This window comes from Wasmannia auropunctata, unplaced genomic scaffold (assembly GCF_000956235.1).
Source record: "Wasmannia auropunctata unplaced genomic scaffold, wasmannia.A_1.0 LD336085.1, whole genome shotgun sequence".
Taxonomy (NCBI): Eukaryota; Metazoa; Arthropoda; class Insecta; order Hymenoptera; family Formicidae; genus Wasmannia; species Wasmannia auropunctata.
In genome coordinates, this window is record NW_012026805.1 from 369597 (window position 1) to 395021 (window position 25425).

A 25425-nucleotide genomic window follows, 5' to 3' on the forward strand; every position below is an offset into this window, starting at 1 on the left:
ACCATTTTTCTTCTCATTCTCTATCAATGCTTAATTGTAATTACCCCAACTCTGTTTTAATAATGCAACAATTAAATTTTTGATACGATGATCAAATACGGTTTCTGTGATTCAATTTAAAAAAATCACGAGCTATGTAAATAAAGGTGTAGAAACGAGAATTTATAGAATTATACCAGATGATATTACTCGTGGGAGGTCGATGGGAAGGAATAGGTACGCGCATGTCGTAAACTCGGTGAAGTTACAAAATGGAATCCGACCCGAGTCCCAAGCGATTATAAGAAAGCTTCCACATTGTCGTATATGACCATGGTTATTGTAAAAGTAGCTACCAGTGTTTATACAGGAAATTGCCAGGAAGCAAAGGATAGAGATACCCCTTGGGATATTTCCAGTCGTAGAGACCAATTCGCATGGCGACAGAACTAACTGTTGCGATGTCGAAGAATATGATGCTAAGAACTAAGAGATAGCGTACGCGTATTGAAAACAATGTTTCTCAATTGAAAAATATAGCTAGAGTGCATTCGCTTTCTGACTCACCTCTGCGTAAAAAAAGATTTATAAAGCAAAAATTGTTTTACCAATTAAGTTTATTACTCTAAGCAATAATTAATTATTTTACATAAATATATGAAAATTTTTATTAGAATAACAAGAGATTGATAATAGATAAAATAAAAAGAGGCTTAATAATAATAAAAAAAAACTTAGCAGTTCAATTAACGTTAATTCTTATTTTAATAAGTATCATTTAAAGCCAGTTTCAGATCATGGCATGAGAAAACAGTTTAATTGACCTTCATGTATGTATTACATATGTAGATGTACAATATATTCATGTATAGTTGCAATGATATCAAAATGAGAATTTTTATTGCGTTAAAAGTTTTTTCTTTTTGCGGAAGCCACAGTATGGGAAACAATAATTGAATGAAAATCTAGAAGCGCCTCCAATATTCGAAAAAATACCATTTGATATTATAACAGCATTGACGTAGCGTTGGAATCGTTTCGATCACTCGAAATGTTTCCACAGTGATTCTCGCACAGACGGAAAAAAATGTGTAGAAATCCAATAATGAATCCGGGTTACCCGATAGTTTCCATGAAAGCATTTTTAATATCTTCCGTCGAATTTTCAGTGCAGTAGAAATGGTTGCCGCCGATCTCACTGATATCACTCAATTCCATCGCGCGATGGAATCGCTGAAGCGCTCGATTCCGCGCGAGGGATTTTAAATAATTTTTACTAACGCGTTCGCTGAGAACTTATCGTGATGAAAATCAACGACGTAATCGCGGCACGGTATTACTGACAGTGGTACTTCAACAAAACGACCTTGTTCCTGAATATACGTAAAATGATTTTCGGCGAGCCCGTAAAAACATTCACTTGACGAGAACGATTCCGCTGTTTATTGCTGCGGACAAATTGACTCCCGGAAATACTTATTTTTAAGGTACTTTTAAGGTATTTTAAGGTAAGACAGTACTGCCTCTTTTGTGCGCCGAAAGGATATAAAGGGCGTCAGCAGGTGCAACGATAAAAAAAGGACCGCAAACACGAAGAGACGAAGAAGAGGTCATTCTTGAGTACTGAGAGCTCTGTCTTTACCGGTAATAAAATTTACGAGGGACACTGGCAGATCCATTATTCGAAGAAAATTAGTCCCTCTCTGGATTATTTTTATTAAAGACATTTCCAGTATTCTCGATTTATGCGGCTATCAAAAGCAAGATCAAGCTGAAGTGATTTTTCTTGCGATTCGTTAGGCACTTTCATAAATTATTTATAGATATTTTGCATCTTAACTTGTTAGTTCATTAGTAAAATGTGCCAAAAAATAAAATTTCATTTTATAGTATAACAAGAATCATGTATATAATAATTATAGGTTATGTTATTTAAAAAAATTTTTTATCAAAATTTCCTATATTTTTAAATCACAAGCTATTTTATAAAAAAAAAAAAAAGAATATGCAGTCAATGCTTTGTAGAGTTTATAAAAGAGCGAGAAATCAGCGAATAGACAGTGCTTCGACATATTTTGTTGACGGTATAAAATTAGTATAAATGGTGACCGAATAAAGGGACGCCACGACGTCGTCTAATAAAAAAAAGCTCTATCGAATTTACTGTCTGAGCGTGACAGTCACTGTATCGGACAGTTGTAGCAGTCGTTGCGGAAGTCGTGCGTCGGATTCCATATTGTGGAAGGCGAATCAGCGCTGGAGAGCTTCCGTGCCACGCCAATACCGTCACCGCACACCAAAGTGGTTATAGAATTTTTCAGTTGAAAAATCCGTTTATCCCGGACTCCGCCTTATCTGAAAATGGCGCCTTAAGACGATATTCGCTACAATGGACTTCTGGACGTAAAACGCGCAAACGGCCGAAGCCGTCGGACCTGGAGTACGACCTGCACACGTCCAGTATTCACGTGGACATCTGTATGCGCAAGGATTTTCTTTGACGAAATTGTTTTGGTTTACGTTAACGTTATCGTGAAAAAAATTTGTAAAACAAAGGATCTTGTAAATCGAAGGATGTTACGGAAATGCATTTTATGCATGTTCGCATTTCTGATTTTAATATTCGTATCAAGGTTCCTTGAAATTTTATTTTATTTGACAATTTCGGGAGTTCATTAATTTTATTTGAAAAATTTTATAGACTTATAATTTATATAAATATACATTTACGTAAATATTATATATTTTTTTAAGCTCATACATAGAATTATGTACATAGTTTTATACAGACGCTTTCTGAGAAGCGTAGATCGTAGATCGACGGAAAGAATGACGCAAGTCCCATCTAATTCTTACCGATCTCGCGATAAAAGTCGATACGGGCGACTTGAAGCGCGAGAGAAACGCGCTCGGAAATAACGTTGGAGTTTATGAAACGGTCGCAATCGCGACCGCCTGCGAATCCTGGCGCACTCGAGAAATCGGAATCGCCCAGTGAAATTGTTTCTATCGGCGTCGATATCGCGGAACGAGCACTTCCCCGCGAGCTCGGAATGGCGGCGGAGTTTTTCGACTGAGAAATCGGTTTCCTCGCGATGCCGCGTTATCACGAGGAAAAGAGGGAGAATGCGGGGGAGAGGAGCGAGTATTCGTTTCGCGGACCGCTCCTGCGAGCACGTTGTGTTTTTTCGCACACACACACGCGCAAGCGACGAACGTTCCGAGCTCGTTTCGGGATGAACGGAATCTCGCACCGTTCTCTGCACCGTGTCGTACATTTGCCAGGCGATGCGCTTATGCAAGTGCTGACGCAGGCGGTAACGGTTCGTACGGTTAGATAAGGACGAAACTTCATTGTGTCAGCCAAGTGCATCGGACAAGATGGCATCTTTTGTCGCGGCTCTGAGAATCTTCATAGCCTGCTGACGTGATTCGACTTTCTCCGCCACGCGAAGCTCTCACGGCGTCTGGAGAGACACTGGGAAATTCGTTTCGAGAAATGGCGCACTCCGGCCCCGGCAATTTGTCCGGATACTTTTAGCGAAGTGCCGCGACTGTCGCGAGAATATTAAAAGTCGACCGTCTCCCTGTCTCATCGACGAACGGTCAAAATCCTCTGTCCGTTGTTACATAATTTAGAAACGAAATGTATAAAAAGCGATAATGACTTCAAAGACGCATCTTTCTTTGGTAAAAAAAAAATAATCGAAATTCATTTCCAGCGAATCGAGTTCCATAAATATTAACGGATGTTTGCCTGCATAAAATTAAGGGTCAGCAAAATAATCTGAATTGCAAAGTCGTTAAAACAAGTTCATTGATACGAATATGCCGGAAGAATCAGATTCATCGTAAAGTTCGCTCGTGTATGGCCAGCTATTGTGCAATTCGGATGGATTGGGCAAGATGACGTCCTTTGTCGTCCTCCCTATCGACGATATCAGCAGCACCGGTGACTCAATCCCGCTCGCCTCTTTCGAGTAAAGCTCCCTGAGACACCGTTGGATTTACTTGAATAACTTTGAGTATATGGGCTTTATCCACGGTGCAGTAGCGTAACTAACTCGCCCGTCGTGTCCTCGCTGCGATGAACTCTCGATTCATCGTCAGCGATTTTTCGCGAAATTCCACGAATGCCGAACGCGCGTCGCCGTAAAATAAAACGTCTTATTTAACAAATTTTTTTTTTTTCATCGCGTAACGCGTGACGAAACAGATCTCTCTACTTTTCTCCGCTCTAACGTGCCGATAGAATAGGATCTTTTAAGAAAAAGAAACGCTGAAGCATTGTTGCACAATGCACGCGTCTCACTGCAATGCACCCGGGAATATATCGCAAACAGTGGGAATTAAATATTTCTATGCCTGCAACGGCGGAGACGGGGCAACGGATCGATAATGCAGGAGACATAAAACAGCCGGTGCGCAAAATGAGGACCGGAGGACCGGAGCAGCGGGTCGACCGGCGCCCATACATCAAACGACAACGCATATCTGGCCCTAGAAGATCTCATAATAGAGTACAAAGCTGCCCTCGTTATAATTCATGACCGCGTACCGAGGTATCCTGGGGCTGACCGAATTATTACTTCATAAGAATAGGGGGAAACGACGACAAGACGCACTGCTAGATTCTGTAGAACTACGTCGCGCGCGATTCATCTTGCATTGTATGTACGTAGCACATTTTATAATTTATCAAATCTGGGCAGCAAATACGGATTTCTTATGTAAACTACACATTCTGTTGGACATGCACTTTACATTAAAATTGTGATTATGTTATATTAAATTATGCATATCTACAATACACCTTAAACATCCTTTAATTTAATTCGTTTAAGTTAAATTGTTTCTATGAAATGAAAGTAAATGATTAAAAAAATATATATATGTATAAAATTGGAAAAATCTATTAATTTCTATCTGCATTTAACCTTTCATAAACAAACACGATAAATGACTGATTATTTCAGATTAGCTTACTACTTTTATTACTTTGCTGTGTTCTATAAATTAATTTGTAATTAATTAAATTAGTTTACAAATTACAATTTTGTATAAATAAATTAATTTATTTGTAGAGTTAATTATGTAAATGCTTTATGAAATCATTCGATATATACGGAGAAATTATAATATTATTATTCCAAATAAAATTCTTAAAATCAATATGTATGATGCGAAATTATTGTTGAAATCAATTTATTTGCAATAAAATGCGCGTCGGAGCATATTAATTATGATTTAGTGAGTGTAAAGCGGGTTTCTTTCAATTAATAAGTAAGAAAAACAAAAGAATTTCTCTTTTAACAAAGTAAATACATGGAAAATTTTAAATTTTGTTTCATACAGCCGTCTGATTTTTCTATAATTTCCAAAGCTGTCGATAAATCGATTCTTTTCCACGTCAAGGTGGATCGCGCGTGTTTATTGAGCCAGGAAGTAGTATAGCTGCGAGTAGACGGTCAGACCGTTCGCAAGTAGCAAAATCTTGTTACGTCAGCCAGAAGATACAGGCAAATAGATAGTTGCATCGCTTCCCCCCGAAACACATCCGCACAACTCCGTACAACGTTTATTTTTCTCCTATAATTTTTCTCCTGACATTTTGTTCTATGGAGGTTGGTATTTTCGGCGCGGCCATAATTCTTCGCACGACAGCAGCCCATGTCGAAATAAAAATCTCAAGATCTTATAAAATATATGGGCGCTATTTTTGGAAAAATAATACTCGCAATACTGCCTTCACTTCGTTTGCGAGATACTATTATAGTTCAGTTTCAAATTGTTGATTACAATTTACACAGCTAACGGTCGCTTTGCGCTCGCGTACAATGACTTTCAATACGCAAATCTTACCGCAATTCAGCTACAAGAGAGTTTTCTTTTCAGAAACCCCTCAAAGTTCAATCGCAATGGGTGAATTTACAAGAATACATCACGCATTAACCTCTCTCCCGGGATCTTTATCTCGACATTTGCAGCGCATTGATATATTTAATGCATATCGAGTTTCGTGATGTATGCGGCATGCAAATAACGTAGATCTTCTAGCATCGGTAAATATAATGGAAATTACAAGAGGAAGGCAATCGATAACGAATATCGGTGTTTGCGGAGCACTATGGTGACTTTGTAAGTTCGTACGCGCGCGCACGGGTAGTTCCGATGTTTGAGCGATGGCCGGAGAGTCAAATATTATGCACCGCGTGGCAAATGGGCGCCGTGATCGAATGCATCTCTCTGGGACTTTCCACGGTCAAACACACATTTCTGATGAGAACTTTCAAGTGTTTTAATAAACGGCTTTTTACGAAGAGCGACGAAGTCGAGGGGCAAAGCCCTCCCTGGCCCCCTCGTCAATCGATACAGTACACTCGCGTTGCAATCTCATTCAACGGAGATCATGTAACATTTACGTATCTACTGTTTCTGATAGCGGCTATCGGATTTCCCGATTGCCATGTAAAGTGCATTACGTGCGAATGTGAGAGCGCGAGCGAATAAATATCTACTTTGGTCAAAATCTGCAATTAGGTCGTTAAAAAAAAAATAATTTATGCATTATGACGTAAATATTGCTTTCATCAGCAAATTTCGTAAAGTCTCTTTACACGCGGGCAGATGATGTATTTTACTATTCAATCCCGCAGCAGAGCTAATACTTATAAAATCCATGACGGATATTCCGTATAATCCCATCAGTCAGCGTTTATATAGACCTCAGACTTCTCGCTGATTCTCTCGTGATTCATGAGGTCATGCACCAACGCAACTAACAGAATCTCCGCCGTCAGGAATCAAGGCGATTACTTGCCCAGCGCGCGCACCGGCGTGTGCCGGGGAGAAAACGAAGTTTACGTCACGGATCGTATCCGATAACTCACGCGGATCCGAATCCGCCTCGACAGCACGTTATACAGAATTAATCAAACGGACGTAAACTGATATGAATTCCCTTTCGCTTTGAAGCGAAATTAATGGCGTCTTGCGCAATATCGCCCATAGTCAGGAGGTACAAGCGGATATATCGATAGTAAGTTACAGCCATTGAGAGAAGTTCGCGTTTGGGAGGGCTTCGCGGACACTGGCCGTGTTTGTTCGCAAGAAATACGACGTGGTCGCGTGTAACGGAAGAGAGAAATTAGATCCGGCGACAAAGGCAAGGAGCCTCTTGAGATAGTCCGAGAAAGGGTGCGAATGCATTCTAAAGTCACCGATACCTCTCGATATAAACGTGCTATTGATCGTGTTTGATATCAAAGCGTAATAAAAACACCTAGTTTGCAATTTAACTACCTATCGTAATAATTTTTTTTCTGAAAAAAAAAAAAACATTGAAAAACTGCAAATATACATTTTTTTTATTTTTAGAAAATTCTTTTATCATAAATGTAAAAACAATTATTTGCATTTAAAAATAATGATACAAAAAACAACTGCAAGATAGCTGCAAGTGAACAAAATTGAGATTAACGTTTAGAATATTTTAATAATCCTATAATGAGAATTAGAATATTAATCGCATGTCTAATAACAATATAATATGTATTATATATTATAAAAGGTACTGTGTGGCATATTCAATATTAGCTGCATTGATAATGAATTAATTAGTTATGGAATTGGATTACAGTAGTTTCTCTGATCAAGATATGTCGATCCGTGTAATATTCTGTGACACCGAAATAATTATACTATATTACTAATATTACGATTATTCCGAATACATGATTGTTATCGTGCGCGATAACAATTGTGAATTCTATCGTTCCAAAATTCGTTTAAATACAGATATTTTCACAAAACTGTTTGAGATCTCATTTGGTCAACAATCTCCTTATTGTGACTCCATAAATATGATTGTTGCCAAGTTTTGCTTCGTTATGCTATGCATTGCAGGCCGCAGGGATTAAAATTTCGTACGGACAGTACTTTCGTACGTTCGACGAAAGCGGCGAGAAATACCTCAAGTCAGTCTACGTTTTTTATTCGCGGTATATTGGACGCGTAAGGTAACAAGAGCAGGCAATACCATTAAGCGCGCGAACCGCCCATAAAAAACTTCGCAAACTCAATTCTATTGCTTCCCCAATTCCCGTCGTCCCGCTGTTTCTTCCTCGCGGGTTAACCGTTAGAATCGAGTCGGGACCCTTTCACGACCTTAGCAAAAAGTACCATCTCTTTTTCATCTAAAACGCGCAACTTCGTCCTGGCTTTGACTTCCTGTATTTTCGCGAGGTCACGTCTGTCTGCGCGAGCAAGGAGGCGCAAAAATTCATCTCGCGCAGTATGCGCTGCAAAGCACGTTTTCGCGCCGATTTTCCTAAAACAGAATTTACCTCATAGCGTGATATGTACAGATCCGCAATATTTTTCTATCCATTCGCAGAGACAGTTTTCAACATGTTTTTCAGGGTAATACACACAAAACTAACTTTACGAAGAATATCAGCGATATAATATTTGCAATAAAAGAGTTTTTCCATGTTCTACAAGCGTGCATGATTGTAGATATAGCGCAAAATACATCATCACTTTATCTTTTTAGTAAAAAACATGGAAAATTCGCAATGCTTTTATTTAATTAAACTAATAATTGATTATAAAAAGAAGATAATTATATAAATAGATTATAAATCTCGATATTTGTGTTACATTTTGTAAGATGCTCTTTTTTTATATTCTTTTACGTTTTTTATATACACGTAAAAATACGTATATAAATCACATGCCATAATGTCCGTTGCACTTAACTAATGACATTTTAATATAATGGAGCGTACGCGGCAATAGGAAAATTAATTGCACACATGGAAATACGATTTATTGCAAATAAACGTCATGATACTAATTACCGATACGCCTTCACTGCAGCACGCGCATATTACAGAGATAATCGATTAATCTTTCTGACAAACAGTCGATCCTCGCATGATTTCCAGCGACAAGATACAACAGCAGATATCGTGACAACTATAATTTATATTCATCGCAAACATCGTACAATGATCGTAAACATGGGAAAATGTACACACATAGTTTCACGCGAGGCTTCATACATGGACGTGTTTTCGGGCGACTAACAACGTTTGACATGTAACAACCGATACCCAACGATCTATGTGTATCGGTATGGGAATTTATGATCCCGGCTTTATCGCTTTTCTTGGGAAAGCACAACTCAAACTTCTTGACGGTCTGAATGTATTGGAACTTCATGCCGCCTTTGAATTTTTCATGATATAAAAAGACGTGTACGTGTGTATGCGTTCATGTGCGGGAGCGTCTTGTGTCAGACAGCGTACGAGGATAGATTGCGCCTAGGTGGATCGGAAGAATTACAGCGAGTATATACTTTGCGATCCTATCGCGCGAAGAAACTGCCAATTATAATTTTACACTCGAGCCTGTGCGCGAAAGATTTCCCGGTATTACGCTTTTAACGTATTTATATGCATTTGCATAAATTAAATTTACAGCGTAATGATAAAGGATTGATTTAAAATGCGGAATTTCAAATTCTCGAATGTTTAATTTCGCGCATACATTTGCGCATTATTACCTTTTTCAATGAAAATATGATATCTGATGGGTGAAACGGACGTCAAGTTTGATGCCGGATTCGCTTCGCAGGAAATTACTGGAGATACTCGCGGCGGGGCATACGCGGAAATGGATTCCTTGTAGTTTACTTTGATCGTGCACATATTAACAAAAAATCGTGCAAAACATGTTCCTCTCCTTCGGTGCGTTCAGAAAGAATAGAATTTTTAGATATAATCTCCGCTCCGAACAATTGCGAATAATCCTTTTGTCATCAATTGTCAGGATAATTGGATTGGAAAGTTCCTCTTCGCAAATGACTACGACTCTGTACCTTATTGTACTTATACGGGGAGAGAAATATATTACTACTCAGTATTTGCGAGCTCTTGCTGCTCTTCTTCGGCGGAGTAACTGCTGTTTGGCGGCCTGAATGTATGGCAGCTTGTCACGATACCGCATGAATTCCCAACGGTACGCCGCGATCTTGCCGATCATTTGCGAGGAATAATATCTGCCGAGAGAATCGCGTAGCTGCCAATAATAGCGTATAAACGGGTTGATCGACCGACAGGCCAATTTCTGCCGTCTTCTCGCCCGGAATATTTGTTTTGCGAGGAGACTGTCTGACGTCGAATCGTATTCACTGATTGTACGGGCCGATGCATTATTTAAAATTAAAAAAAAAAACAATAAACTCGTCCCGCCGTCTTTTACAAACACACGAATCTAGAGAATTTATTCCACGAGACAATTTTGTAGCTCTATAGGCAATCGTCTTCGATGCGCTTTCGATGTTTTTGTCAATGGACGATGCGAAACGAATGAATATTGTGACGGGTTGTGAGAGATAAACGGCAATACACAACCCAATCATTTTTTATTATTTTACTTATGACGCAGTTTTGCATATTAAAATAAATCATATATGTGCTACATACTACATGCATGCAAAACGTATTAGCAAATATTCATTCCTGTTACACTATATGCATTGCAATCTATATACATATAATCATGTGACTAATTGCGTCTAATGTACATGTATCCAATTAAGTAAGCATTAAATGATTAAACACATATTAGTGTTTAATAACTTAATACATATATAATTGAATATTTGTTTAATAATAATGGTAATGTATAAAGAAGCGTTTGTAAGACATAAACGTTTAAAGAACAAACGCAATACATTGATCAATGTTATATCACAAGCACACTTACATGGCGCTACGGGTGTCAGGTATGTCACGATTGCTCGGAAGACCATCGGAGGCTTCCTGATTGAATTTATTCCTGGCGTATGGGTCCTCGCCCGCACGTAGACCACCTCTTGAAACGTACCTGTTGCACAAAGAAAATTATTGCCGCTGAATTTCTCGTTATTTCTTCTGAAATCTCCCGTCAAACTTGGAATTCGGGTTTTACGCGTGTCTGCCGTCCGTTGAAACGATCGTGCCATAAAACGCGACGCCCATCGTATAACGATTATAACGGCACGTCGGCTATAATTGCGGACAGCAATGTCGATGCGAATGGCGTGGAGAATGAAACATTCCAATATAATATAGCAATAACACGCGCGCGCGCGCGCGGATGTGTCCCGACGGTGCGCGATACAATGCAAGTTTCCAGTCGGCGGAAAGTTAATGGATCGTTGCAAAAGAATCGCGAAGATAAAACAGGTGCTTGCGCCGACTGCGCGAAATAATTAATGCCAATGTTCCAACTTCGGACTGAAGACGGAAGTCTCGAATGCAGCCGAATCAATATTGCATCCGCGAATGCCTTCTGAAATGCCTAGAAGCTCTCTCGGATCGACGCTGAAAATACGCTCGCGAGTGAATGAATGATGTTCAAGGTACATATCGCGAAGCTAATAACAGCGAAGGAAGATCACCGTCCTGACTTACCCCTGCTCGTCAAAGTAATTCCACGTCACCCTCGGATCCGGGGTCGGTGCTGGCAGAAGCTCGGATGACATTACAATGGCCGTGCCGTCTGGATCCATGTAGCCGCCGGAATTTCCGCTGGCGGAAAGCGCCAGGGACGCAGGCTCCTTCAGCCGTAAGGCTCTGTTCTCGTTCTGCAAAAAAAAAAAGATTATTTTCAATTAGAACTTGTCACATTCGTATTACTATGGACGTAGTTATTAAAAGTTATGCAGCTTGACAAGTCTATCGGAACTTTCAATAATTCTTAACTGACACGAAATTGTTGCGTCAGCTCGATCATACAATAATCGAGTGCGTTACTCGAGGGGAACTTTGTTGAAAATTTGCAGTCGGTAAACGTTCGTTGTCATTCTATAAATAAATTTCCATTAATTTGAGAAACTCTACGCGCTTCTCATTGTCAGACTATACCGCCGATACGTTCGAAATACCGTTAACTGTATTTCGCAATATAATGCAGTTACGATATATCCGTTCTCGTTGAACACATCCCGCCGCCCAAGCAATTCCGAGATCGACGGGGATGGTCCCGAGCCCTTTGTACGTAACTCGGCCTCAGCCTCCTCGCTTGGACCACTTGGCTTCGGCGCACGAGTCAATTGTAAGGCAAGACGGTCTGGTCTCTGCGTATTGACACATCATCGATATACGCCGCGTATTGATTTCGAGTCGCTATAGAGTCTACGAGGGTCTTCGTATCGCAGTCGCATTGTGCCTTTGCCGGTGGGCTGTATTGTGCCGTCGATATATAGGTCATCGAACTTCGCTCATCAAGTTTCCGGAGACGCATCCCTCTCGCGCGGGGATTCGTTCTTCGCGATACCGGAGATTTTCCGCGACATTTCTGGAGATAAGAGCGTACATTTTCACGGGCACACGACGCCGGCACGTACGAGAATTGCGGCGTTACGTGGACAAACTTAAAATCGTTCTCACGTTCTTACGGGAGAAAATGTAAACGTGACGATCGGCAACGTTACCGCGGTGCATGGACCACTTTCAGTCGGATTACTTTCGAACACTCGTGGCTTAACAATGGATGGAATATTCGAATAGACGATAACCGTCTCGCACGTTATTATTATTCAGTAATCTGCGTTTTTATTTTTTTTCGAATACGTGCGCCATTAATTTTTAAACAATCTATTGCTTAGAATTTTTTTAAATCTCGCGATCATACAATATTCGAGAGACTCAACTGCGCGTTCAAACAAAACGACGAAGATTGTCGGATCAATTGTCGAACAGCAGAATGGACGCAGCAGCCGGAGAAACGGTAGTGAGCGCCTTGAGACCTATAGAGAGTAAGCGTGATAAGTGCGTTTTGCACCCGAACCATTAATGCATTGCATTGTACGCTGAAGCGGGCGAGCTACCGTTAATTTCACCGCGATTCTTCTCCGTCGGAAGCGCGCCCTCCCTTCCCTTCCCGCCCACGACTACAATCCAAATGGCAGCATTTTCCGCGAGCACGGATCGTTAACCTTACGACGTCGATCTCACGCGCGAAAACATCCAGCAAGAGGAAGCGAATAAAGCGAAGAAGTATAAAACGTTGGGCGTGACAGCCGATGAGGCGCCGCTAAAAAGGGGGAGGAGGGAGGGAGGAAAGAGCGCAGAAAACGTAGTGCGGCCAAAGGCAATGCAACCGTGATGAAATATTAATTCACGGGTCAACGATCGAATCGCGACCGGAAGCGCAGTCGGATGGTCAGTCTGCGGGCAAGCTGTTGCATCCGGTTCCACAGTCAGCGGTGGTGTCCCGTCCACGTGACGAACACCCACATTGTCGCATAAAACTCGCACGAAGTGCCCCGCGTATCAGTTCACCGAGAGGGTTGAGCGTAAAAGTGGCGTGAATCAATATTTTTATTGTTTTAACTCACACCTTCTCCACTCCTTTCGTCACACAATCGCACACGCGCGAATCCATATGCCTATAGAAGCAAAGGAAAAAAGATTTTATATATCTAATTGCGCAACCGTCAAACTGAACGTTGATTCAATTGTGTGACTCCGTCGTACGTCGTTACAATTGCGTAATTATACCGCGTCACATCGAAATTGACAAATTCATACCAGCGACATATTGGTACTATTAGCACTGCCAGTAATATCGGATTCCGGTAAAGGCAATCTAATAACGTCGTGCTGTAGGTTTAACCGTGTATGTAATGTAATACTATTGCAAAGATATCGCATTGAGGTGATCCAGAGTTTAATGTGTCTTCAATTTGAAAGTTCTCATCCAATCGGAGAAATTGGTAATTGGATAATTACACGTAGTTACATTTTAATCCGTACAATTATAAAATATATATGTATACTTAAATTAATTTATACATTCAGCAATTTGCAGTAATTTTAAATTCAACAATTTGCTGAATTTGTAGACTATTTAATTAACTAAAATCGTTAAAACTAACAACATCTCGGGAATTTTCTCAGAAAATGAAAATATTGAATGTAATTATATTGTATATATATATATATATATACAATAATGTCCAAAATAATATGTATATATATACATATATATATATACATATTATTTTGGACATATCTCATATTTTATTTAATATTATCAATATCATAGAATACTCTAATTACACTAATTGTGAACTAACCGGCCATGTCGCAAATGAAAAAAAATGTATCGTTTTTCAAGATTGTTTTTTATTCTTCTCCGTATTTTTCAAACACATTTTTCTTTTGTTGATTTTACAGGCACAACTGTTAGCGCCGCGGAGTATACTTAATATTTCTTTTTGCGGAACGAAAGCGATGAACGTGACTCCCATAAAGTTCATTGCATATACGCCGATATAATGATACGCGAAACACCGGAAGCGCCTTCTGATGCATATATAGCGTTCGAACAATAGCCGCGCGGAGAAAGGGGAGAATTGCAACGCTTGTTACAAACGAACTCGCGGCGGAAGTATGAAAAATGTTATAAAAACGTGTAATAAAAAGAAGAAGCGAGAAATAGGGCATGTCGAAGATGGATTCGTTGCGGACTTAAGGCTTCGAATAATGATTAGACTTGATTTATGCCATTTATCGATGTAACAACACTATTTGCCATCGCGGAGTCGCATATAGTTTGTAACGGTTTCTTGATTCTCTTATCTTCTGTCGTCGGGAAATCCACTGCGTGCAATGTACATTTAACATTCTTACTTTATTCGGAGGGGAATTCCCTCCGGAGATTAAGAAGAGTTTAAGAGGCAGCTTGGAGAACAACAAGAAGACACTTTCCTCCTCGCCTCTACGTTAAAGAAACCAAGTTAAAACTTAGCCAGTTAGCATTCGATAATGTTATTTACGTGCGTAATTGCCGCGAAACTTCGTAGCGTCCGTTGTTGATCGACTTACGTCGATTTGCACGGCGCGCGCTTTAACTTCTTTAAATATGCATTGACCGAGAGAGAGAGAGCGAGAGCGAGAGAGAATGCCGTGATTCGCGCGCCGGGCGTTAATTTGTCATTGTCACGACACTTTCTCGACTTGATAGCGCGCGCGATGTACTTAGATACAGTTTGCCAAAGTTATATTATTCCCGAGGTCAGCAGGCGATTAACGTCAATGAAATGATACTAAGTTTCACGCGTTTTTATCAATTCGTGGTTATCAATCAATTTACGTAACAAGTTTTCAGTATAACAATGTAGAGAATCTTCTCAATCTTATATTCTTCAGCTGATCGAGAGATTCAGATTTTGTGCGCATTATATTCCCACCTTTCGAAAATGAAATACGATAACGTTATCGGTAACATTTATCTTGCTATACTAATAACGAGAACCGTCTGATCTCTCCAAAATATCATAGTGCGCAAAATATCATAGATAAAAGATTTTATCATTCAACATTCAAAGGATCGTTACCGGCACGGTTTTACGATGAATGAGGAAACAGCGTATATGTCATTCCTCATTATTGTTCTGTATTATCTCGCCGAATAACCGAAATCGATCGGCGCAATATTGCCAAGGTACGTGATTTCACGATTATTATCGACGAGGGTGGCATTATTAATGCGGTTATTGCCGTGGAGCATGTGTACGCTGTAATGTAAGCCAGTTACTGACATATTATTATTAGGCCGCTTTGATACGGGCACATGAATTGATGAAAAGAGCTTCATCACATCACGATAACGAGGCGTGGCCATAAGCGCGAAGTCACAGAAAATTATTTATTTATAACTGTTTGATTAATTGCAATTTAGATATGTAATATTCCGGTTTAATCCTTCTTTGATGAAGATAATTATATCATTTCAATAATTGTATTATTGGATCAATTGGGACAATTATATCAGTTAAGTTGCGATATAATACAAAACATGTAAGATGTTATATCGCTTTGCACTTAAAGATATATTTTTAAGAAAACTTAACGCATATGTTTCTTGACATAATTTTTATAGGTTTCTTATATATAGTTTCTTTAGAGAAAGTGTATATTTACAAAAATATAAGTAGACAAACAGAAAGAACAAATTAACTACTAGAGAAAAAAATTCAGTTGTAATATGAAAATGAGCGACATCATAAAACAGATGAGATACTACGGATCTTCTTGTCTTTATTGCAACGTGCCACTTCTCCATTTCTATCAATCATCAAGTTTCATATATTGCATATCATGTATAACGTTGCTTTCCACTTTCTTACTATTCATTTCATATTCATATTTAAAAAACTGAAGGCAGTCTTTTTACGATCCATTGGAGATCAAAACCAAGAAAGCTAAGAGATAATCTCTGAGGTTGGCAAAAGATAACGTACGTAGATACATTTCCATGGTCATTTTACTTATATAAGAAAAGAATATATTATTTTTATTCCCAAGATAGCTTGTCCGATTTCTTTGATATTTTATTTTCTGAAAACATCTTAAACAATGCTTTCTTTTATGTAAACCTTTTTAGACGTATTATGCAAGGTAAGACGCTAAAAATAAGGAACACAAAATAGCACATTCAACATTATTATAAATAAAATTATTAAAATTTAAAACTTTTTATGCTCTGTTAAAAAATTATACAGAGTGTTCTCGGATTAAACCGCCAAACTTAAAACATGAATTTATGACTTTAAAATGAACAAAATTTTCCTGTGAAAGTTTGCTCATAAACGTTTCGTTTAAGAGATATTGATTTCTTAAGTTACAGAACTATAGGAATTGTTTTGAGATTTTAAATTCATATTTTAAGTTTGGTGGTTTAACCCGGGAAACAAACTGTACAAACTATTATTATTTAATTGTCTTACTAAAAGAGTTGTTTAAAAACTCATATTTGTTGCGATATAATTACAATTTATGTTGTGTAATATTTTAATATTGTATATAATATTTTAATGGACATAGATAATTATATTATTAAAAAATTGTATCATTTTACTGAAATTAAATTGTGTTTCAGTTTTTGTGCATTATTATTTTATATTATAGATGGTATCAATCGTCTTTGTTTTCCAAGATAAGGAAAATGTTTTATGGATCGAACACGTTCGCCGCATTTTCGTGCAGGGGAGATAGAGCTGATAACAAATAGCACGACTGGAAAAAGAAGAAGGTTCTGTCTACGTGTCGTCCACGTGAAAATATGGACTGTAGGAGTTCGACAGCAACTGTTACTTTCTCAATACACGCCCTGTCGTAATTTTGTCGGGGGGGGTGTGGAATTTTCTGCGATTTCCATCTCCGGAGGGGCGCGTTCGTCGGCTGGCATTTTCGGATCGACAGAGTGCGAAGACAGGGGTGGGAAGGGCGGAGGGATAGGACAGCAAGGGAAACGCGGGAATACACACGGCACAGAGAACACACCGGACCCGTCCGATATGTTTTCGCTGAGTTATGAGTAGATTTGCATATAGAAACTGTCCGTGGCGGTGGAAACGGATTTGCTCGAAAGCAGACAAAGTAGGCGGGATGACACTTGGACACGACGTCGGTATTAAATTTGCGGCGTTGGCCGATCTGATCTCGGGATTAAATATTGTTAGGTAGGAGGATCACGCAGAGAAAAAGGTCTAATATCCTGTCTCCTGCATGAGCGCCGACATTTCGTCCCAAATTCTTGGGGCGAATGAAGAAATCGGCAAGAAGATTGCACGTAGGAGACGAAATAATTTATTCTCTCACGCCTGTCAGTCTTAATTGGAGTACGCAGTAGCTGGCTAAGACTAAGGTTTAATATGACTGAGGAGTATTTTATAAAGATTGAGGAAAACTCAGCGGAAAGAGAATAGATGTTACATGAAAATCCTGACATTCTTCTCGGTCAATTTTTTACTGCGTAGAGCGGTAACGTAAATCTGGAAATGAGAGACCTAATGCAAACTCAAGATAACGATACGCAAATATACGATTCGCGAGCGACGTCTAATCTTTTTAATGCGAACCAAATGTACGGTGCGTTTGGTTTTCAGTGAAGTCAGTCAGCGTCACGCGCGTCGTCCAATTAAGAAGGGCGCATTAAACGCGTGTTATGGCTACAAAGGGTTAATTTCGCAGCAAATTCGACCGGTCCGGTAAATCCAGTTAGCCGATGGCACAGTCCCTTCGTGGAACGGTCATCTCTGTATACACTGGGCTCTTGCGGTTAATGGTCGGCTCGTCCCATGTCACCTGTGGCGGTTTCGGACGATTGCAGACCGGACCGCGGGCTTTCACGTAATTTAATGTTTCCGCAGCAATCCACTTATCATCGTAACGTGGGTCTTTGATTTAAGCGGTCTAAGATGCATGCGCGTTTCCTCCGTCATAGTTCTATTTTGCCGCGAAGAGAATGCCGCACGAAAAGAAAGCGCAGACAGGATGTATTAAATATATTCTTTCCCACGCACCTCACTTTTTCTTCTTCTTTCTCTTTTCAGATTTCAAATATATTTTATACTTTATTTGTTTCATTCAATTTTACGATGTTAATTAAAATACATAATTTCTTGATAGGATGGTTTTAATCATGCTGTGCGTTAACAGTTTTGTATTAACGAACGCTATATATATATATATATATATATATATATATATATGTCGTTTCGATTAAAGTAATCCTCAATACTTCAATTTTGTACATTTGATATATGGACTACGCCGAGTTTATTACAACTTTACGACTGCATATTCGCAAATAATATTAACGGCGTTTTCTGCCAATAACTAATCGTAACAGCGTGAACGTGCCGCTTCGCGCGAAAGAATAAACGTAGATTACAATAAAATCGTTGAAATCGTGAAATATTGAATTACGGAAGTTACGGCATTTAAAGAGCAGAGATCGTCCGATGGTGCATACCGTGTATGTAATATAATCCTTCGTTAATATTAAATTTGTTTGGCGCATTGCCACGCGCGTAACAGAAATTTATTTATAATTACGAGTCCTTCCATGCACTTCTCCCACGCGCGTTTATTTTCGATACATCCAACTGAATATTCTACGGATTCCGTAATCGAATTCTCCGTTAAAATTCGCAATCGAGGGCCACCGACCGTAAGTAAACTAATAATGAACGTTTATTTACGTATAAAACGTAGTACAGCCAGGCGCACATCTATTTATCGAATAAATAATTTATAACTTAATCACTCTTTAACAAAAAATAATGCTATAGTGATGTTGAATTAAATTTAGTTATTTGTTCTATTGTATATACTCGTAATATATTTAATCAAACTATTTCTGTTCTTAAATATAATATTCTTAATTTATGTGAAAACAATTATATTAATATTATTAATTTTACTATTGAAGAAAAATCAATAAAACGTGAAAGTTCTTATTCCTTGCAAAAGAAGAAATCTTTCCGTGTGTACAATCTAATCGCGCGAGTTTTCTCCATGTTCGAAGGATGCGTAAGTCTACACAGAGTGCCTCAATTCTGGTACACAATACGTCCTCGATCGTGCCCGAGTACACGACGAATGAAGAGAGGATGGAGTACGAAAATGGGATGGGGAAGTAAGACGCGAGAAGCTCCGGTAAGACGGGAGGAATTGCTTAATCTTTCATCAATTCCCTTAATTAACTGGCAACAATAGCAGCTGCCTCTTCGATCCTTTCTACGGAAGGAAGGCCGACATCCTGCGGGATGTACTGCCGACAGTGAAATTCGATGTCATGTACAGAAGACTATTTGTTCGCGGAAAGAGACTTCAATTATCTCCCGTATTATATAAAATAAAAGAAATCCCCTTTTTTTTCTTTCTTTCTCTTATTCCTTTCACGTATGACATTAAACGAAAAGATTGTTAGCTGTAATAAAGTATATCACTGTTAATTTTATGAGAGTACCTGCAATAAAAGTATAATTTTTTAGAAAAATAATTTTATATGTATAGCATTAAATGATTGATTGATAGAAAATACAATTCTCTCACTTGAAAGTTTCACATTACAGCGATTGAAGAGAATAAAATTTAATATTCTATAAAAATATCAAAATGGTTATAAATCAATTTTAAGCTATTTTACGGAAAATTTTACAAAAGCAACGATGATATCAATACAATAACTACACTTTTATTCTCGTAATTTAAATCTTCTTTTCTGCCTCAAACAATTCGGGGGATGCATTACTACTTATCGTCTGTCGACAGCTACGGTGTGCCGAGTAAACTGATTGCGGCGCCCACGAAATTTCTCTCGAAACAAAACCCATTGTGCGCGAGACAAAGACGAAGAATCCAGGGTGAGTACCGCACGGCATTAGTGTCCCCGATACCGACTCGATGCCACCGACTGGCAGCGAAAGGGTTGAGTAAACCAGTCCCGATAGATACGGGAACAATAGTAAGAACCCAATGGAATGACTGTCATTTCCACCCTCGGCTTCGCGATCGGCCACCGCCAGAAGGCTGAAGCGACCTCGACACTTAACGAAACGACGTTTCTTATCGATCTTCCTGTTCGCTCGGATGTGAACAACCGTACCGCGCGATGCACCGCGATGGAGGGAAGCCGCGAGGATACAATTTGCCTCCTCCTTGTCGTTCCCCTTTATTTTTCGATCTCTCGCAAACCCGCTCTCTTCCTTTCTTCTATCCGCGCCTTTCTTCCACACCGCATGAAAGTGCACGTAATGGTATATCGTGGAATCACGTTTGCTAACTCGCGGCCTGAAACCCTTGAGAAACGGTGAATTTTTTTCAGACCAAACCGGGTCAACAAGAGATAACTCACAAAGTTCGGTGATTTTTTTTTACCTGCCGCAACGACACAAAATAAATTTTTTCTGTGGATGATGGTGGGAGATAAAAACCGAGCCTCAAACATTTTAATGAAGTTAGACATTTAATTAACGCTTCCTTATGGTTCCTGATGTTTCGAGTTAGTCCCTTTTAAAAATAAAACATCAAAAATATTCCGCGAAGTGTTATTTATAGAGCCATTTTCCGAGATTTAAAATATAAAAGGTACGCTTCAACGCCACTCTTTGAAACGCAGATAGTCCTAATTAAAATTTCTACAGTAATTAATATCAAATATGACAATTAATTCCTATTAAGCCACGACAAGAGTCAGTCATTATGAAGATACAAGAAATAATCCTGACTCTTTATCTAATAATCTCTCAGAACGTGATATCATATACTTGTTGATTACGTAAGATTGAAATTTCACAAAACGTGCACGCACAGAATAAATTCTACTTTTAATACCAGATACGCGGAGATCCAGGTAGAGTGTGCCACTCGTGTAATCCACGTGGTTGCAGTTGCGTCTAGCGTGACCTGTATGCTAAGCCCCCACGTCTACAGAACCACATGCATCACGCTGATATAGGAGACATTAATGCCACGTCGTACGAGCTACACGTGCCACCCCCGTTTCAAACCGTGCGGCCGTCAACCCGGATTCTTCATCTTTATCTCCGGCAGAATTCCATTTGTCTCCGTTACCGATGCAGTTTTGCGAAGTGCGCCTGGAATATTTCGCAGCGCGCGAGGCTACTATCTCATTATCCATGAATGCCCGATGTAACAAGTTACTCATCGGCGGGTAAAGGATATATTTACGATCTTATGTCACAATAAATTACGTTATCTCCCATCAGCTTCAAGATAACGATTTTATGACACGCTTATCGCGAGATGTGGCGATACAACGTTCATCGTACATTTGCATCAATGTCACTCTCGTGTCATCTTACGTAACGAATGATGTCACTGCGTTATAGATAAAGTGTATAAAATTAGACAGTAATTATTTACACATCATGTAAGGCTTGTTTGTTATTGAACGTGTAATAACAACATTTATCTCTCTGATTTTCGCTGCAAGGCCAGCCTCCTCTTTAAGAGTGCGATAATTGTAAGAATTCATGCACAAATCGATATAAGAAGAAATGCATTGTATACGAGTAGAAAATGTGAAATACAAAATACGCATCGGTAGTAGCTTATAGCAAGGAAAACGAGGCAATAGTCGATACCAGACGAAGAGGCGCGAGGAGTTCGAAACCAGAAGAGCTTTCCCGTGTCCTCAGCAGTCCTCTCTAATGTAAATTTACTGTCGGGCTGTTACTCTTAGCAGTTTCTTTCTTGCGGAATGCACTTTTGCATCGCGCGGCGCGGCAGCCCAATCGCGCTCTTTAATCCGGCGTACCGCGCGTCGCCGTGAAGTATGAGCGTATATTTATGAGGTCGAGGAGAGATCGGAGACCAACCGCGGCTGCCAGAACGTATTGATTTTTTTTAGTCATAAGAAAGCAAAGGAAAATTCCTCTTCTCTGGCGGCCGTCGCTTATCATCGGAATCGTGATTCTATATACTGATGTGATCGTGCTTCCGTCAGCGCACACATAGGTTGAATAGAAATAGGATGCCGTATTATATATGCAAGCGTTGTTATTTGATATATACACAACAAACATTATATAAACGAGAATAAAAATTTTGTTTCTTAATTCAATTCTGCATTTAAATAAAAATTTATTTTAAAATTTTATTTTTAGAAGATTTTTAGAGAAATTATAAAAAATAATGCTCTAATATTAAACAGATCATTAAAACCTGCTTGAATTGCCTGAATTGACGATTCTTATTTTTTCAACCACTAAATTGGTATCTTATTAAATGTTTTTAATTAAATGCAGACGTATTGAAAAAAAAAATCATTAAGTGTTATATTTGGACGTAGATTACGTACCTATAGCGTGAAAGTGATGCGTTCGGATGGAAATTGATTTTTACCACCGGGCGGACGTGACGCGTTATTTTCTCGCGTGTTCACGCATGAACCGATAACGGTGTAATTTATCAACGAATGGAAGAGAGTCGTCAAGCGATCGACATACGTTATACTCGATGGTTGCGATAGCGGCGAACGTGTTATGCGTCGGTAACCTTTATGGCAGTACACAGTCTGCCAATTCAAGGAAGAAAAAGAAATAGAGAAACAAAAACTTTACAAAAAATTAAATGATTTTATAAAAACATTATAGTTAGAGAAAAGATTATTTCCTATATCTAGGACGATGCTCTCTATGAAGATGAGTTTGAAACTTGGTATTACACGTTTCGAACGTATCTTCGCTAGTAGATTTTATATCATTAATTCTTATGATTCTTGTACACTGCATTTAAAAAAATAAAACTTGCTTGAATAATTGTTTTAAGAATGACGTAAATCACGAAACTAAATTTTATACGAGATAAATTTTTAGAGATCAATTACTTTACTAAATTATTATTTTTTTATTTTGCAAATTAATTATATTTATAATATAAACGATATGGTAAATGATGTTTATATTATTATATTACAATATAATTATATTAAAGTAGTAAATATTCTAAAATGTAATGTTGCTAGGATTGATGAATTTTCTCACCGAGAATCCCTTTTGTGGCACACGGCAAAAATATATGCATACCATTTTCCCCTAAAGTTGCGACGCATACAAATTTCTCGGAACATTTTGCCACTGCAAAGGCAGAAATGGGGCACAGAAATTTTCCTCATTTAACTATATCTGTCGGTCTTGCAATTTACGCATGGTTGCAACGTGTACAGGTTTGCAAACTTTTTTTTTCACAGCCACCACGATCTGCGTGAAGGCGAACTTCGACGAATCTCGTGTATTCGCGTAAAGTCACGCGCGTGAAGTCTCGCACGTTCCCGAGAAGCATGGAAAGGATGGGTAAAAGCGATGGTTTGTAGGAAAATGCGACGAGGTGAAGATTAAGAGCACCCATGGGGCGAATAAAATGAATGGGAAAGAAACGGAAGGTTGCAGACGGAAAGGACGTTTTCGTCGCATGTCTCGCTTACAGAATATCTCTCGTCGACGACTTCCGAGTTCAGCAGAGGAAGAGAGACAGTCCGCTCGACTCCACTTGAGTAGACAGCGGATTCACAGCGAGAATGGGGTATAGTATATTTACAAGTGTGTCTCTTCCAAGTTTTGTCTTCGTTATCGATAATATTAACGAAGTGTCATTATCGATAGCAATCTACAAGTAGAATTTATCTTCAATTGCATGTATTCGTTCATCAGCTTAAAATAGCAACATAGTTAATAAAAACTAGAATAACTAATAAATAAAATATAAATAAATATAAAACAATACAACAAACAAGAGAAAACGCCAAAATAAAGATATAAAAATTATATTCATGCACGTAGTTGTAAATAATGAATCGTTGATCGTTTCCGCGAAAAATTTATAGCGTTATAATGCATATTTATGTGGATGGTATAAAATTGTACGCTTCGCTCGTATGCGAAAATTTCTCATTTTTGTTCCTTTTCTATGTATGTACCTCTTACCAATTTACTATAGCTAGTGGAATTAAATTTATCCCTTAAGTGAGTTTGCTCGAGGTTAAGGAGATTTCCCTCATTTTCCACTCGGCAAAGAAGTATTTTTACATCCCGACGTCGAGTTCCTTTAATTCCGGCTCGAGATTGAATTAATCGAACGGTGGGATTGCCGGAAGTAATAGCTGCGTCGCCGTGGGATTCGTAAAGGCCACGTCGCGTCGGCTCGATTCGGAATTCGTGAACCAACAGAAGATTTCCACGACGGGCGTTTCTAGCGGAAGTGAATAGGATTCCTGAACGAGGAACAATGCAATTTATTGATGCGCGACAGGGAGATTAACGGTAAGCTTCCTAAAGCATTATTTTTAAAGCGGTCCTTATTCTTTAATCGGATCTGCATTTTTTTTATACAGAGGCAAAAATATTAAAATACATAAAATTTTAAAAATTAATAATACAAAGACGGGTATTTATTATTTATATCTTAAGCAGTTTTTTAAATCTTTGGGAACTTAACACCATTATGTGTTTTTTTCGGGAATGGAGGTGTTAGCGTGAAGTACGTGAAGCACCCCTACTTTACATTTGATATTAATTTCCTGCGAATGGGTAAGAGCAATAAATTCGCGACTAGAGCAATAAATTAACAATGAATGAGCACTTAATTATGTCATATAGTCAACTTTTTTTTAGTGGTGAGGGTAGTTCACAGAAGTTTTTTTTTTACTTCCAATTAGACATTCAATTTTCTGTTACCTGAGAAATAATCCAGTACATTGTGACTAATTACATCTTTCTCAAAATTACAATAATTTGTGCCAATAATTTTCGGATTTAGGAAACGCATTATTAACATGCACGTATACACAAAAATATTTAGTTGAGTATGTACATGCAAAATTATTCAGAAAAATATTTATATTAAAAATGTGAAATAGCTTTGTTTTGTTCTTGGTTGAGAATGAAATCGAGAAGAAAACTGCTTTTTCATATCGGTAAAGAAAATTCAATAGAAACTATTAATAAATATACGACCTAAAATATCGTGATTAATTAATACGGGAATATGATTTTTTTTAGTAGAAACGCTTTTTGTACGACTTGCCGGCAATAAGAGCCCCGCTGCTTTTAATCGAAATCTGAAATGAGGTCGAGCC

The 25425-nt window shown here is 38.6% G+C and overlaps 2 protein-coding genes across 2 annotated transcripts in view; both read right to left on the minus strand.

The window, feature by feature from the left end:
- The window catches only part of LOC105448530 (glutamate-gated chloride channel subunit beta-like), a 547315-nt gene that overhangs the window by 60323 nt on the left and 461567 nt on the right, over nt 1-25425 (minus strand). The window lies entirely within an intron of this gene.
- The window catches only part of LOC105448425 (polypeptide N-acetylgalactosaminyltransferase 2), a 191355-nt gene that overhangs the window by 32785 nt on the left and 133145 nt on the right, over nt 1-25425 (minus strand). Inside the window, exons 2-3 of the mRNA XM_011686953.1 lie at nt 11442-11614; nt 10753-10872 (exon numbers count right to left, since the gene is read on the minus strand). Of these exons, the coding sequence (XP_011685255.1) occupies nt 10753-10872; nt 11442-11614 (293 nt within the window). The remainder of the gene's footprint in view (nt 1-10752; nt 10873-11441; nt 11615-25425) is intronic.